Raw genomic sequence first — 15,374 nt, 5'->3', positions numbered from 1 at the left:
CTTCCTTGGGGTGTGGGGACAGTGGGGTCTGGGTCCCCATCTAAGGCCTGAGACTCCCCCAGGGAGGATGAGGAGGCAGGGTCCCAGGTGAGGGGCTGGACCTTCTGTCTTTGAGGTTCTTAGGGCACTTCAGGGAGAGACTCGGCAGGGCAGAAAGTGGACACCACCTGCTTCTCCAAGGGAAGCTTGAGCCCAAGGTACCCTCCCACACCTCCCACCCCTCCCACCCCACCCTGTCTTAGTCCCAGCCACGTATTCAGTGACTGGGTCCCGGGGCCAGAGAGGACCAGACACACCCACCCTCAAGGAGATCTGGGTCCAAGACAGACACCCTGGGTCTGACACTCAGTGTGCCAAAGGTTGAATGGGCAAGAAGAGAGGCCTCTGTTGCCTTCCCAGGGAATGTGGCTGAGGGGTTACAAGGGAGGGCCAGGTGAGGGTCACCAGCACAGGCATCCTTATTTTCCTCAGGGTCTCAGGGTATAGACCTCCCATGTACAGCTGTACCTGCTTGTCATATGCTGATACATCCAGTCATTCACCTGTCTGTCTATCCTTCCGTCCATCTATCCATCCATCCATCTATAAAGCTACTATCCGTATCTCCACCCCTCCATCGATAACACTGCTACCCACTCACCCATCCATTCATCCTCCATTCATCTATTAATATAAGGCTATCATTTAAATATCCATCCATATATCTATAAAGCTATTTTCCATCCATTCATCCTTCTTCCATCTATCCATCCATCCATCCATCCATTCACCCATCCATCTATAAAGCTATTTTCCATCTCTTCATTCATCCATTCATAAAGCAATTCTCCATCCAATTATCTTCCATCCACCTATCCTCCATAGATCTACCCACCCACCCACCCCACTATCCTCAATCCCCCATCCGTCCACCCATCCTCCATTCACCCACCCATCCATCATCCATCCATCCATCCATCCATCATCCATCCATCCCTCCATCCATCTTGCATCCTCCATCCAACCACCCATCCTCCATCCACCCACCTATCCATCATCCATCCATCCATCCATCCATCCATCCATCCATCATCCATCCATCCCTCCATCCATCTTCCATCCTCCATCCAACCACCCATCCTCCATCCACCCACCCATCCATCATCCACGCACCCATCCATCATCCACCCACCCATCCATCATCCACCCACCCATCCATCATCCACCCACCCATCCATCATCCACCCACCTATCCATCATCCATCCATCCATCCATCATCCATCCATCCCTCCATCCATCTTCCTTCCTTCATTCATCCACTCATCCGTCACCCACCCACCCATCCTTCATCCCTCCATCCATCACATATCCATCCGTCCATCCTCCATCCAGCCATTTACCCACCCATCCATTTTACCACCCATCCATCCTTCATCTACCAATCCTCCATCCACCCATCCATTCATTATATGTTCTAGGATCTACCCATGTGTCTGCTTGATCTCTGTCTGCTGGTTCAGCCCCTCATCTGTTGATTCTCCCTCTTTCCCCCTCTCTTTAAAAGCCCCTCCTCTGGGCCAGGTCCTGGGTCCCATGGGCTGGAGGGCTTCTCTGTGGCAGGGCTTCCCGGAGTGACCTGTTGCTCTCAATTACCCTCTGGTGACTGGACCCTCAGGGGTGACAGTGGCCTCTGTCTCACCTTGGCCCTGAGAGCAGCGGGAGGCAGCCAGAAGGCGGGGGCCCCTGGGGAGGCCTGGAAGATGTCTAAGGCATGAGCAGGGGCCCCACTGCCCCCTTGTGGGAGTCCTGGTGCCAGGTGTCCCCACAGTGGTTGTGGGACTGTTCTTCCACTCCTGGGAGCCCCAGGCAGAAGCCAGAGGCATGCAGAGGGCCCGGGGCAGGCCATGTCTCACTGGCCTGCTTCTGATGCCACCCCACGCGGCCCCTCCCTGTCTATGCTTTGGGTCCTAGTTGGGCTTAGGAAGGGATGGGAGACTTGGCCAGGCAGGGAGCAGGGGCTGCCTGGGAGGGGTCTGTGGAGTTCGTCCCTGAGCAGTGCACAGTGGAAACACAGGGAGGCCAGAGGGGCCTGGGGCAGCAGGCTGAGCCTGGGAATGTCCCATGGGGGCTTGGGAGGGGACTCCCTTGTCCTTTCTGGAGCTGTGTCTGGGCTGTGAACGTTCTGCTCCTGCAGGGCTCAGGCGTGTATGTGAGTGTGAGTGTGCACGTGTGCCCATGTGCCCCTTACAGAGTAATGTGGTTAGGGGGAGGTGCCCCTTTCTGCATGCGTCAGTAGGACGTCCTGAGGCCCACCCACTAGGGTGGTGGGGCCCTCCTGGACCTTGTCCTCCCAGTGGGGCCCTGGAGTCCAGCCCTTCACTCCCTCGCCGCTCCTCCCACTATGTGCGTCTTTCTTGGCCAGGCTGCTGCTCTCACCCTCCCTATTCCCTCCCAGCTGCAGCCAGAGGCAGCTCTCTCAGGGACAAACGTCCATGCTACTGCCCACTCAGAACTCTCCGGGGCATGTGTGTCTCTCAGAACCCACCCTGGGCTGTGCCTGCCTCGGCAAACCTAAGATTTCACACCAGCGAGGCCTCCTGCACCACACACTCTCACACTCACAACTCACTCACACCAGGGTGGAAAGGCTCATGGGGGTGCCAGGGGCCCCCCAAGGCTCAGGGCAGGGGGTGCTCTACCCCCCGTGCCCTGGCCCTTTCCCATGTGCTGAGACCCTGAGGATGGACAGACAGGCGCTGGATGGAAGCGTGGGGCTGCTTGGGGGAGCATGGAGTTTATTCAGGGCTGGGGACAGGCAGGTGGCTCAGTAGCAGGTGCCGTCCACCTCTGCCATGACCACAGACACATTGACGTGGGTGGGTTTACCCGCCAGGCGGTCGATGGTCTTCTGTGTGAAGGCCAGCGGCAGGGCCTCGTGGCCCACCACGCAGGAGAAGGTGTCCCCCTTCTTCCAGTCCTCGGCTGCCACGCGCAGTATGCTGGTCACAGCAAAGGTGGTGGTGCCCTGGCTGGGCTCCTGCTGGGATGCCCAAGTCAGGTACTTCTCGCGGGGCAGCTCCTGTGACCCCTGCAGCCAGCGAACCAGCACGTCCTTGGGGCTGAAGCCGCGTGCCAGGCACGTCAGCGTCACCAGCTCGTTCAGGGCCAGCTCTTCCGACGGCGGCGGCAGCAGGTGGACCTCGGGCCGGAACGTGTTTTTTCCTGGAGGGTAGAGAGCCAGGTCACGGGGCTGGGCAGGGGATGAGAGAGCCCCTCTGCTCTGGTGGGCTCCCCAGGCTGTGTCCTGGCCCCCTCAGCCTGCCTCAGTTTCCCTCTGTACTTGGCATGATCACCCGAGCCCAGGACTGGGAGGGAGGAGGCAGGCCGGGAATATGCTTTGCAAACCAGGACACTGAGCAGGGCCCGGACCCACCGGATTTTGTGATGTTGGCGGTTAGTGGGGTCTTCAACTCGGGGTGCTCAGCAGTGCAGGTGAAGGTCTCCCTATTATTCCATGGCTGGGCACAGCCGGGCAGGATACTGGACACGCTGTAGCAGCCACAGAGGTCACGCTCAGGTGGTCCTTGAACAGCGTTCTTCCCAGTTGAGGGCGTCCAGGTGAATGTAGCATCTGAGGCATCTCTCAGGCCGGTCAGTGTGCACGTGAGGTTCGCTTCTGAACCTAAGAGCAGGTCCTCGAGGGCCGGTTGGTGCAGCGACAGTCGGGGCTGGCAGCATGGGTGAGGTGGGGGAGCTGGAGTGGAGAGATGGCCTGAGCTGGTCAGCACGCCCTTCCCCGTGCCCCTGCCTCACCCCTCCTGGCCTGTCCACCACCACCTCCTGGGGCTCGGCCCGCAGTCAACTCTGTTGTGAGTGACGGGGCGGCACCCCGGGGGGAAGCGGGTCCAGGCGCAGTGTCAGGGCAGGATGGGGTGGCCCCGCCCCACTCCCCAGCCTGCCCTCTGACCTCTGCAGGGCACAGTCACATCCTGGCTGGGATTCGTGTAGTGCTTCACGTGGCATGTCACGGATTTGCCCACTAGGCACTGTGTGGCCGGCAGGGTCAGCTGGCTGCTCGTGGTGTACAGGCCCCCGGAGGCATCCTGACTGGGTGGGAAGTTTGTGGCGGTCACGTTCTGTCCGCTTTCACTCCAGGTCACACTGAGCGGCTCCTGGGGGAAGAAGCCCTGGACCAGGCAGGCGACGACCACGTTCCCATCTGGCTGGGTGCTGTCGAGGCTCAGCGGGAAGACGTTGGGGCTGGTCGGGGATGCTGGAACACAGAATGCGCTGTGAGGACGCGGCCCTCATGCCATGTCCCCAGGAGGACAGGCTGTGCCTGCCTCTCCTCTACACTGGAGGAACCCAGCACAGAGAGGCCTGGTGACGGCCCCAATGTCACACAGCTCCTGCACCACGGGCCTGCGGTTGGACCCTGCTGTCTGATCTCAGCGACATGGTTTCTGAACATGCTCCTTAGACAGGGTCTCTGACCCAGGCCGTCCCAGACACAAGTTGTATTAAACAGGGCTCGGCATGGAGTGGCTGAGTCCCCTGAGCTCCCTGACCGCAGCTCCTGCTCTGGGTGTGGGACATACCTTTCTCTCTCCCCTGCACCTAGAGAGGATTTTGGTGGGGGCTCTGAGAAGGGGGCCTGGGCTCTGAGTGCTGTGTGCATGGTGTAGGGGTGGGGCGGCTTGGCTGTGACCCCACCCCCCAGTACCCGTTCAGGGTCTTAGTCCAACACCCACCACTCCATGAGCCCCACCCCAGGCCCAAACAAGCCACAGTGGACCCCTGTGGCCTATGAGGTCTCAGGACCACAGGCCAACAGGCTAAGCCACGTCCCTGCCAGGCCCTCCAGGACAGGGTCTGCTACACGGGGGAGCTCTGGGCCCAGCCCACTCCAAATTTCCTTCAGGCAATGGGCAAGAGAGAAGACAGAATCGTGGTGCAACAGAGCTGCGTGGCCCTCAGAATCCCTAAGAACATAGCTGGGCTCAGGGCTCTGCAGGTGGAGTCACACTCAACCCACGGCCTCTTTCCCACATGAGCAGCCACCTCAGCCCATCCAGCCCAGTCCAGCCCAGCCCAGCTCAGCCAGCCAGCCCATCTCAGTCCAGCCCAGCCCAGCCCAGCCCAGCCCCAGCCCAGCCCAGCTCAGCCCAGCCCAGCTCAGTCCACCTCAGTCCCGCCCAGTCCAGCCCAAGTCAACCTAGCTTAGTCCAGCTCAGCCCAGGTCAACCCAGCCTAGGCCAGCTCAGTACAGCTCAGCCCAGCCCAGCTCAGCCCATGTCAGCCCAGCTCAGCCTAGCCCAGGACAGCTCAGGTCACCCCAGCCTAGCCCAGCTCAGCCCAGCCCAGATCATCCCCAGCCCAGCCCAGCTCAGCCCAGCTCATCTCAGCCCAGCCCAGCTCAGCCCAGCCCAGCCCAGCCAGCCCAGCCAGCCCAGCCCAGCTCAGCCCAGCCCACCAGCCCAGCTAGCCCAGCCTAGCCCAGCCCAACTCAGCCCAGTCTAGCTCAGCCCAGTCCAGCCCAGTCCAGCTCAGCCCAGCCCAGCCCAGTTCAGCTCAGCCCAGCTCAGCCCAGCTCAGCTCAGCCCAGCCCAGCTCAGCCCAGCCCAGCCCAGCCCAGCCCAGCCCAGCTCAGCCCAGCCAGCCCAGCTCAGCCCAGCCCAGTCCAGCCCAGCTCAGCCCAGCCCAGCCCAGCCCAGCCCAGCCCAGCCCATCTCAGCCCAGTCCAGCCCAGTCCAGCCCAGCTCAGCCCAGCCCAGTCCAGCCCAGCTCAGCCCAGCCCAGCCAGCCCAGCTCAGCCCAGCCCAGCCCAGCCCAGCTCAGCCCAGTCTAGCTCAGCCCAGCCCAGCCCAGTCCAGCTCAGCCCAGCCCAGCCCAGTTCAGCTCAGCCCAGCTCAGCCCAGCTCAGCTCATCCTGGCTCAGGTCAGCTCAGCTGAACCCAGGTCAACCCAACCCAGCTCAGCTCAGCCAAGCTCAGCCCAGCCCAGCCCCAGCTCAGCCCCAGCCCCAGCTCAGCCCAGCCCAGCCCAGCCCAGCCCAGCTCAGCCCAGCGCAGCCCAGCTCAGCCCAGCCCAGCTCAGCTCAGCCCAGCCAGCCAGCCCAGCCAGCCCAGCAGCTCAGCCCCAGCCCAGCCCCAGCCCCAGCCCAGCCCAGCCCAGCTCAGCCCAGCTCAGCTCAGCCCAGGCCAGCTCAGCCCAGCCCAGCCCAGCCCAGCCCAGCCCAGCTCAGCCCAGCCCAGCCCAGCCCAGCTCAGCCCAGCCCAGCCCAGCCCAGCCCAGCTCAGCTCAGCCCAGCCCAGCCCAGCTCAGCTCAGCCCAGCCCAGCCCAGCTCAGCTCAGCCCAGCCCAGCTCAGCTCAGCTCAGCCCAGCCCAGCTCAGCTCAGCCCAGCCCAGCTCAGCTCAGCTCAGCTCAGCCCAGCCCAGCTCAGCCCAGCTCAGCCCAGTCCAGCTAGCCTCGCTCAGCCCAGCCCAGCCCAGCCCAGCCCAGCCCAGTTCAGCCCAGTCCAGCCCAGTCAGCTCAGCCCAGCCAGCCCAGCTCAGCCCAGTCAGCCCAGCCCAGCCCAGCTCAGCCCAGCCCAGCCCAGCCCAGCTCAGCCCAGCCCAGCCCAGCCCAGCCAGCCCAGCCCAGCTCAGCTCAGCTCAGCCCAGCCCAGCTCAGCCCAGCTCAGCTCAGCCCAGCCCAGCCCAGCCCAGCCCAGCCCAGCCCAGCCCAGCCCAGCTCAGCTCAGCCCAGCCCAGCTCAGCTCAGCTCAGCCCAGCCCAGCTCAGCCCAGCTCAGCCCAGTCCAGCCCAGCCCAGTTCAGCCCAGTCCAGCCCAGTTCAGCTCAGCTCAGCTCAGCCCAGTCCAGCCCAGCTCAGCCTAGTCCAGCCCAGCTCAGCCTAGTTCAGCCCAGCTCAGCCCAGCTCAGCCCAGCTCAGCCCAGTCTAGCTCAGCCCAGTCCAGCTCAGCCCAGCCCAGCCAGCCCAGCTCAGCCCAGTCAGCTCAGCCCAGCCAGCTCAGCCCAGTCCAGCTCAGCCCAGCTCAGCCCAGCCCAGCCCAGCTCAGCCCAGTTCAGCTCAGCCCAGCCCAGCACAGCCCAGCTCAGCTCAGCCCAGCTCAGCCCAGCCCAGCCCAGCCCAGCTCAGCCCAGTTCAGCTCAGCCCAGCCCAGCTTAGCCCAGTCCAGCATAGCCTCGCTCATCCCAGCTCAGCCCAGCCCAGCCCAGCTCAGCCCAGTTCAGCTCAGCTCAGTCCAGCATAGCCTTGCTCAGCCCAGCCCAGCATAGCCTTGCTCAGCCCAGCCCAGCTTAGCTCAGCTCAGCCCAGTTCAGCTCAGCCCAGTCCAGCCCAGTTCAGCTCAGCCCAGTCCATCCCAGTTCAGCTCAGCCCAGTCCAGCGTAGCCTCGCTCAGCTCAGCCAAGGCCAGGGCAGCTCAGGGCAGCCCTCATGGACGTGTGTCAGTTGGCTCCAGGTCATCTTCTCCTCTGCCCTCTGGCTTGGCTCAGCCTAGGCCTCAGCTCAGCCATGAAAGCTGTTCACCTTGTACCCAGGAAGGGCCGGGTCATCCCAGCTTAGGCCTGGCCAGCCTGGCTCAGCCCCCAGTGCCCAGATCCTTCCTGCCCAGTTAGGAAGTGCTGCCTGTGGTTCCAGAGTCCCTGTGGTGGCCTCTTTCATCCTTCCCTCTTGCCTTGGTGCCTGTTCTCCATCTTTTGCTTCCAGAAGGGGCCAGGACCAGCTTGGCTGGACTCCTCAATGTGCAGAGGAGGAGACGGAGGCCTGGAGACCTCCAGGACCACCTGGTCAGGCTGCTGGAGGCCCGCAGGGCTGAGTGGGCGGCCTCCGACGTGCAGGTCCTCATGGCAGGTCCACCCTCACGGGCGTCTGGCTGCCTGCCAAGAGGGCGGCTGTGGGGACGGAGCCCAGGCCCTGCCTTGATGGCTGTCTGTCCTTAGCAGACCCCTGCTCTGCCGCTCTGGCTGTGTCCACAGATGTGGCTGGATGCTGAGGGGCTGGAGGGGAGGGCCTGCATGCCCGTATGTCTGGCCTACAGACGGGGTCACTCACCCACTTCCTGCCCCAGCAGACAGGGCCGCGCGGCTCCACGTCATGTCTGGCCTGTGGTCTGGCTGTGGTGGGGCCAGGTGTGTGTGGCCAGGGCTCTGTGACCCCACCGGCCGTGGAGCTTCACGGCCCCACATGGCTCCACAGGGCGGGGTGGGGGCCACGATGCAGGGAAACAGGAACAGACACAGTTAGAGGCTCAGAGACCCTGAGACAGAGATGGCGAAGGGGAGACACAGGGCCAGAGAGGGTCCCCGACCGCCCGCAGGGGAAGGCGCCTGTGAGTGGACCCCCGGTGAGGGGGCCTTGGGGCCACAGGGCGGGCATCAGGCTGGGGAGAGTGAGTCTTGTGCTGCTGGGTTGGAGCCACTCCGGTCTGGCCTCCCTCGGCCTGCCCCATGGGCCGCTGGGGGCCTCAGACTGCAGCCCAGGGTGCGGGCATAGGGGGCACCCCGTCTCCTAGCCTGCAGCCCTGCAGGTCAGGGCAGCCAAGGTGCCTGCTCTACCCTGTCCAGCGCTGCCCAGGTGGCACTCCTACTGTGGGTCACGGGGGAGCCGGCCGTTGCGTTGGAGAGATCCCGCCAGCGATGCTGGCCCTGGAGTCGGGGGAGGCCAGCTCTGTCTGGGGGCTCTGGTGGCACCGGCAATGGGAGGCCGGGGACGCTTCACAGAGGAGCTGCTGCACGGAGTCCTGGAAAGTGTGGGCGTGAATGGAAGATGCCCTGGCTGTGGGGCCGGGCCACCCCGGCGGAGGCCATCGGGTGAAATCCAGGGAGTGACAATGAGGCCAGATCAGGGCCGGTGGGGTCAGAGGAGGAGGGAGGTAGCCTGGGGCTGCCCCAGGGTCCTGGGAAGACACACCCTGGTGGTTCAGGGAAGCTCTGGAGCTTTTGTTATGAACCTTGGGATGCCCCCCAGCCTTTGCCAGGGGGATGTGGCTGCTGCGTCTTAGTCATTTCTGGCTGCAATAACAAAAATACCATAGACTGGTGGGTTCATCAGCAACATTCATTTCCCACGGAAGCTGGAAGTTCAAGGTCAGGATGGCAGCAGGGTCAAGTTCCAGGAAGGGCCGATTCCTGGTTCACAGACCCCCATCTTTTCGCTGCGTCCTCACGTGGTGGAAAGAGGGCAGGGCTGCTCTCCAGGGTCCCTTTTCTTTAGGGTCTCTAGTAAGATTAGGGAACGAATGACATTTTTTTAGGGTTCCCCCTCAGGCCCTAACCACCTCCCCAAGGCCTCAGCTCTGCATGCTCTCACTCTGGGATGAGGGCTGTCACACATGAGTTTCCGGCAGACACAGACGCTCAGTCCATAGCACCACCCCTGTCTGCCTCTGCCTCTCCCCATCCCTGTGTCTCCTCATCTGTCTCCAGCTAGGACACTTGTCCTTGGACCTAGGGACCCAGCCCCCTTGATAATCCAGGATGCCCTCACCTCGAAATCCCTGATAATCCAAGATGCCCTCACCTCGAAATCCTTGATAATCCAGGATGCCCTCAGCTCGAAATCCTTGATAATCCAGGGTGCCCTCCCCTCAAAATCCTTGATAATCCAGGGTGCCCTCACCTCAAAATCCTTGATAATTCAGGGTGCCCTCACCTCAAAATCCTTGATAATTCAGGGTGCCTTCACCTCGAAATCCTTGATAATTCAGGGTGCCTTCACCTCGAAATCCTTGATAATCCAGGGTGCCCTCACCTCAAAATCCTTGATAATCCAGGGTGCCCTCACCTCGAAATCCTTGATGATCCAGGGTGCTCTCACCTCAAAATCCTTTATAATCCAGGGTGCCCTCACCTCGAAATCCTTGATAATCCAGGGTGCCCTCACCTCGAAATCCTTGATAATCCAGGGTGCCCTCACCTCGAAATCCTTGATGATCCAGGGTGCCCTCACCTCAAAATCCTTGATGATCCAGGATGCCCTCACCTCAAATCCTTGATAATCCAGGATGCCCTCACCTCAAATCCTTGATAATCCAGGATGCCCTCACCTCGAAATCCTTGATAATCCAGGGTGCCCTCACCTCGAAATCCTTGATAATCCAGGGTGCCCTCACCTCAAAATCCTTGATAATCCAGGGTGCCCTCATCTCAAAATCCTTGATAATCCAGGTGGCCCTCACCTCAAATCCTTGATAATCCAGGTGCCCTAACCTCGAAATCCTTGATAATCCAGGTGCCCTCACCTCAAATCCTTGATAATCCAGGTGCCCTCACCTCAAATCCTTGATAATCCAGGTGCCCTCACCTCAAATCCTTACCCCGATGGGATCTGCAAAGGCCCTTTTGACAAATAACACTGCACTCCATGGCCCCAGGGGCGAGGATGTGGCTCTACCTTTTGGGGGCCGTGGTTGTACCCACGGGTGGGTTAATAGGGGAATAAAGAGGGGGATGGAGGGGCCCTGAGACGGCATCCTCTTGCTCCCGGGAGGCCAGGCCATGTGGAAGGCAGGGGCGCTGTTCCGAGCCTGGGTGTGAATCCAGGCCTCTGCCCCTCCCCACGGGCCCCGTCTGTCTCCTGTACGTGGGTGCTCATCTCGCCTTCCTCTCAGGCCTTTGAGGCGGTGGAATTTTCTGAGTGAGGACATCTGCCACACAGGGGGGCAGTGAGCTGACTCCTTGTTGCCCTTGCTCTGGGGCCATGGGGGTCTCATGATCTAGGGTGCAGGGCAGAGAAAGAAGTCACTGAGCTCTGCCCCCCAGAGGGGTTCCCGGTCCGGGGGACCTTGGCTGTGGAGGGCCGGTCTGTTGCAGGAGATGTGGGTTTGCGAGACCCTGGGCTGACGATGGGGTGGATGGAGGGCCTGGCTTCCTGAGACTGTGTGTGTGTTGGTGTGAACGTGCCTGAGCGTGTCAGCGTGTGTGAGTGCATGATTGGTGTGTGTGAGTGCAAATGTGTATGAGAGGTTGAGTCTGTGTGTGTGAACCTGTGTGTTTTTGCATGTGCGAGTGTGTGCCTGTGTGTGTTTCTGTGAATGAGGGCGTGTGTGAGGAGAGCTGGGCAGCGGCTGTGGCCTTGGCCATGTCCTGTGACGCCCCCTCCTCTGGTGTTGTTTGGACCCAGTCGGCCTCAGCGCTGCCTACTTTGGGGTTTCCTACCCCGTAGGGAGCTGTCGCTCCTCACCTTCTCCCCCGTGCCCGGCTGCTCCAAGGTGGCAGCAGAGGACAGGGCGGAGGACCCAGGTGCCGCTGTCAGACTGTGGCAGGCTTGCTTCATTCTGCTTTGTGCCAGACTGCATGTGACGTGGCTCTCCTGGCACAGGGCGAGGCTCTCCCTGTGGGGCCATCACTGTGAGAGGACTCTCCTGCCTTGGGGCATTTTGCCAACTGGCCCTAAAAAGTGGTCTTAGGGATTCACCTGCCCTCAGTCAGGGCCAAGAAGCACCTCCACCCCCTTCATCCCCTCCTCCTTCCTTTCACTTTTCTCATTGTTGAAATGGTTTCTTTATATTATCGGCCACTGGGTTTTTCCTTTCCATGAAGAACCTATTGCTCACCTTTCTTTTTGTTGATCCCTGAGTGCTCTTTGTATATGAGGGAACCCTGCCCTTTGTCATGCCTATCATGTATTCTCTCCCATTTTTAGGATGTTGTGGAGACCCTCGTAAGCAGGCCTCTCCAGCCAGGGAAGCTGCATGTTTGCCCTGAGGACAGGTGTGGGTCAAGCCCACCTGTGGTCCTGATGGCTCTGGGGCCCCAGCCTGCTCCTGTGTCACATCTCAGCTCTTCAGGAGGTCCAGGCCGGTGGGCGGCTGTGGGCTGGGGAGTCAGCTTTGTCTGTGCTCAGTGGGTGGTGGATCAGGGTGTGTGGCCAGTGGTCCTGGGGGCCCCCACCAGCCTCCACCTTGGTGACTGTGCAGCCACATTCTTGGGGCCTCCTGTGCTGACCACAGCATGGGCCCCTTCTGGTGTTGCCCACAAAGGGGTTGATGTTGATTGTTGCTTTGACTTTACCTGAGGAGGCGGCATGAGTCTGGGCTGGAGACCAGCAGACCAGATATGACAGGGCTGAGCTGGGGAGTCTCTGGGGTGCTGAGGGGTGATTGATGGGAACCACTGCTTGGGCACTTTGGCTCTCAGGACCCCAGAATGGCCCCAGCCCTTCCTTCCCCTCTGGCTCCTCCTCCACGTCCTCAGGGGTCCTGCCTCCCACCAGCCACTCCAGGGCCACAGACACCTCCCACAGAGCACTCTGAAGACGTGGGGTTTGTGAAAAGGAACTTTACTAAGAAACCCAGAGGGAAAGAAATAGGACTGCTGAAGCCAGAGGCTGGACGAGGTCATAGGGATGAGGTCAGCAGCTGCTGTCCCTGCAGAAACCCCTTCTCTGGCTGTGGGAGCCCCTCTACCCACTCCAGGGGCCCGAAGCCCTCAACAGTCCTGTGGCCTGGCCTCAGAGGGCTTCCCTGTGCCTTCAGGCAGCAGGGACGGGGGCTGCGGATGGATGGCAGGAGGAGTGGGTGAAGGGAAAGAAGGTCTGGGTGAGGCTTGGGGGACGGGGATGCCAGGCACTTGGACCTCAGGCTAGAAGGGTCAGACCAAGGCAGGGGAGTGAGGCCGTGGGCTGGTGTTGGGCTGGAGGCAGACTCAGCTGTGTCCTGGGCTGGGTGCTGGGCCCTCTTTGGTTTTTGGTGATTATACAGTCAGAATGGGAGTGACCCTGAGACCCAGGGGCCTGGGATGGGCTCAGAACGGCTAGCAGCCCCCCCTCCTCGATGACTGTTGAAGGGACAGACACTGTTTTAGGGTGGGGGCTGCGACTGGTGGTTCTGTCGGCGCCTTTAGCCTTGAGGCTGAGTGGGTCCCCTCTGGGCTCAGAGTCACTGGCCAGCAGCCACAGTAGTGACCTTGTGCCCCCTTTACTTGTCTGCTTCCCTTTTCCCACCCAGGGCAGGTCGCAGCCCGAGGGAGGCTCAGGTGCCGGCAGAGAAAAAGCTGGGCCTGGTGGGTCGTGAGTGGCCCTCGGCCTAGGCAGGGGGCTGGAGGATGTTGGTGGAGTCTAGGGAGGTCTGGGGCCTCCCCTGCCGTGTGGCTGAGAGGAACCGCTGCACCTGAGGGGAGGCCGTGGGTCAGGGTGCTCTGCTGGCTCTGCCCAGCCCCCTGTGCTGGCCTGGCCCCTGGAGGTGGGTGCCCACCATGAGGAGCGTGATGGCAGCGCTGTAGCTCACGCTGAGCAGGAAGAGTGTGGCGAAGATGCAGAGGCCAGTCCACGTCCACGGCGCCTCACCCTCAGCCTCCTCCACGCACACGTCCAGCTCTGGGGGACCTGGCCAGTCAGCCCTCCCGGCTCCACAGTGGCAGCAGGGGTCACGGACAGAGCCCCTTGCTTCTCTCGACAGTCCCTGCTGCTGTCCGGAGTGGCAGAGCACCGTATCCAGGGCCCTCCGGGACTGCGCAGAGCCGCCAGCCAGCCCTGAGGGTGGGGACCCAGGTCCCGAGTCAGTCAACAGCCCAGGGCCAGGCCGACCACTCCTGACCTCTCATCCCTGGGCGTCCGCTCTGGCCCCATTTTCCCTCTGTTCCTTACGGCTTCTCCCCTGACCTCTGGTTACCTGCACTCTGCCTCTCTCTAGACCCCATCCCCTCCCCAGAGAAGGACCCAGCCCCTTGGCACAGGAGTGGCCGCCTCACTGAGGGCCCTCGGAAGGATGCGTGAGCTCTGCGGCCTGGCTCCCAAGACCTGGGACTCACCGCATGGGTGCTCTGAGGGGCTGTCCTGGTGTGGACTATGAGCCCAGGCCTGTGGGAGTCCAGAGCTGCCTCCTGGCCCCACCCCGGCCCGGCCCCGCCCACCAGCCTGGTCCCTCTGGCTCCTCCTGCCCTGGGTCCCCTCCACTCCCTTCCCCAACGCCCTGAGCTGCCTGCTGGTCCCGGGTCACCAGCAGGTGCAGGTCCAGCCTCGGGCCCTCACACCTCTTTCTGCTGCTCCCGGCCTGGAGCTGGGTGCGGGTGGGCTGGGACGTGAGAGTGAAGCTGAGTGCGTGGCTGTGACGGTGTGCGGGGACGGTGTCTTCAGACGTGGAGGGGCTTTGTGCTCTTGGGGTGCCCGGTGCCCGTGTTTCCGTGTGGATTTGGTGGGTGCTGTGCCCTTGGTGTGCATGACCGGGGGGAGCGTTCGGATCTGGGGTGTCAGATGCGCATGTGAGTTTGAGGCCTGGGAGGGGCACGTGGCCTGCTCTGGGGTTCCGGTGTGGGTGAGTGGGGGACGGAGCCCACGCATCCATCCTGTGTTTGGCTGTGGGGTGCTGCTGACAGGGTGACAGGGTGACAGGGTGGGTTGGACTGGAGGACAGCATGTGAGGGCCTCTCCATTTCTCTCTGGGATCCAGCGGCCCAGGTATGGCTCAGAGGAAGGGCTTGGGAGTAGCCTGGCTGGAGGCAGTATGGGAGGCGGAGTGTGGGCCACGCGTGACCATGTGTGGGGTGTCTATGGCGCCCCAGTGGTGGTGCGGGGCGCTGTGGAGTTGCTATGGGGCCTGGTGTGTGCACAGCTGTGCCTTGAGTGAGGTGTGAGTGGGTGAAACTGGGTGTGTGAGGCTGGCGATTCCCTGGGGGCCGATTCAGGATGGACCGAGGGGCGGTGGGGGGGCAGTAGGAGAGGGGGCCTGGCTGTTGACCTGGGCCTGGTGTGCCCACAGGGCAGGGTGGCGGAGGCTGTGGGGCGTGAGTGGGCTCGGCCCCACTGGACCCTGTGCTGGGGCCAGGACTCAGCAAGGCGGGACAGGGCAGAGAGGCGAATGCCAGTGGCACAGACTTGGGGGAGGGCTGTCTGGGGTCGTGTGTGTCTGTGTGGGGGTTTCACTTAGGGCTGTTTTTCCACCTGGAGGGGCCTGTGTGCCCATCTACACCTGGGGGTGCAGAGGCTCCTGTCCAGGGGGTCAGAAGCCAAGCCCCCGAGAGAGGGCTGTGGGGGCTCCCTTGCCCCTTCCCTGAGGATCTCCCCTGGGTCTTTGGACTCCTTGGAGGGGGTGGGCCCAGAGTGGGGGCAGAGAGGGCCCAGGGTAGCTCTGATGAGTCCCTGCAGATATGCTGTTTGACAAATACCCCTGATACGAAGGCAGATGGATGAGTGGCACCTCAGCCCTGCCCACTTCCTCCCACCGCCTCTCTTGGGGGGACTCAGCCCTGCCCACCTCCTCCCACTGCCCCTCCTGGGGGCCCATTCTTCTGTGCCAAGATGCCCCTGCCCACAGCCCTGCCCGCTCCCAAGAACGGGTGTACCCGGGGCTCTGAGCAGGTACTGCTGTTTATTGGGGGTGGCTTCCTGGGGCCGTTGCAACAGTGGACAGAAGGTCGGGCCAGCCCTCCCCACTGCACAGCTGGACGGAGC

General features: G+C 62.2%; 1 protein-coding gene and 1 gene segment (V, D, J or C); both read right to left on the bottom strand.

The window, feature by feature from the left end:
* Positions 1 to 2,779: 2,779 nt before the first annotated feature.
* LOC101177159 lies at positions 2,780 to 4,199 on the bottom strand. The segment is given in 3 exon segments: positions 2,780 to 3,202; positions 3,414 to 3,734; positions 3,948 to 4,199. Coding segments are annotated over 3 exon segments (971 nt in total).
* An 8,812-nt stretch (positions 4,200 to 13,011) lies between these two features.
* Positions 13,012 to 15,368, bottom strand: LOC115832429 (the record flags this gene model as incomplete). The annotated part of the gene is made up of 3 exons (XM_030803389.1): positions 13,012 to 13,095; positions 13,180 to 13,457; positions 15,266 to 15,368. Coding segments are annotated over 3 exons (465 nt in total), but the record flags the coding sequence as incomplete, so codon positions are not given.
* Between the last annotated feature and the right edge of the window lie 6 nt (positions 15,369 to 15,374).

This window comes from Nomascus leucogenys, chromosome 22a, assembly GCF_006542625.1.
Source record: "Nomascus leucogenys isolate Asia chromosome 22a, Asia_NLE_v1, whole genome shotgun sequence".
In the NCBI taxonomy this organism is placed as follows: domain Eukaryota; kingdom Metazoa; phylum Chordata; class Mammalia; order Primates; family Hylobatidae; genus Nomascus; species Nomascus leucogenys.
Note: the sequence above shows the minus strand (reverse complement) of the source record. Positions and strands in the feature narration are given on the sequence as shown.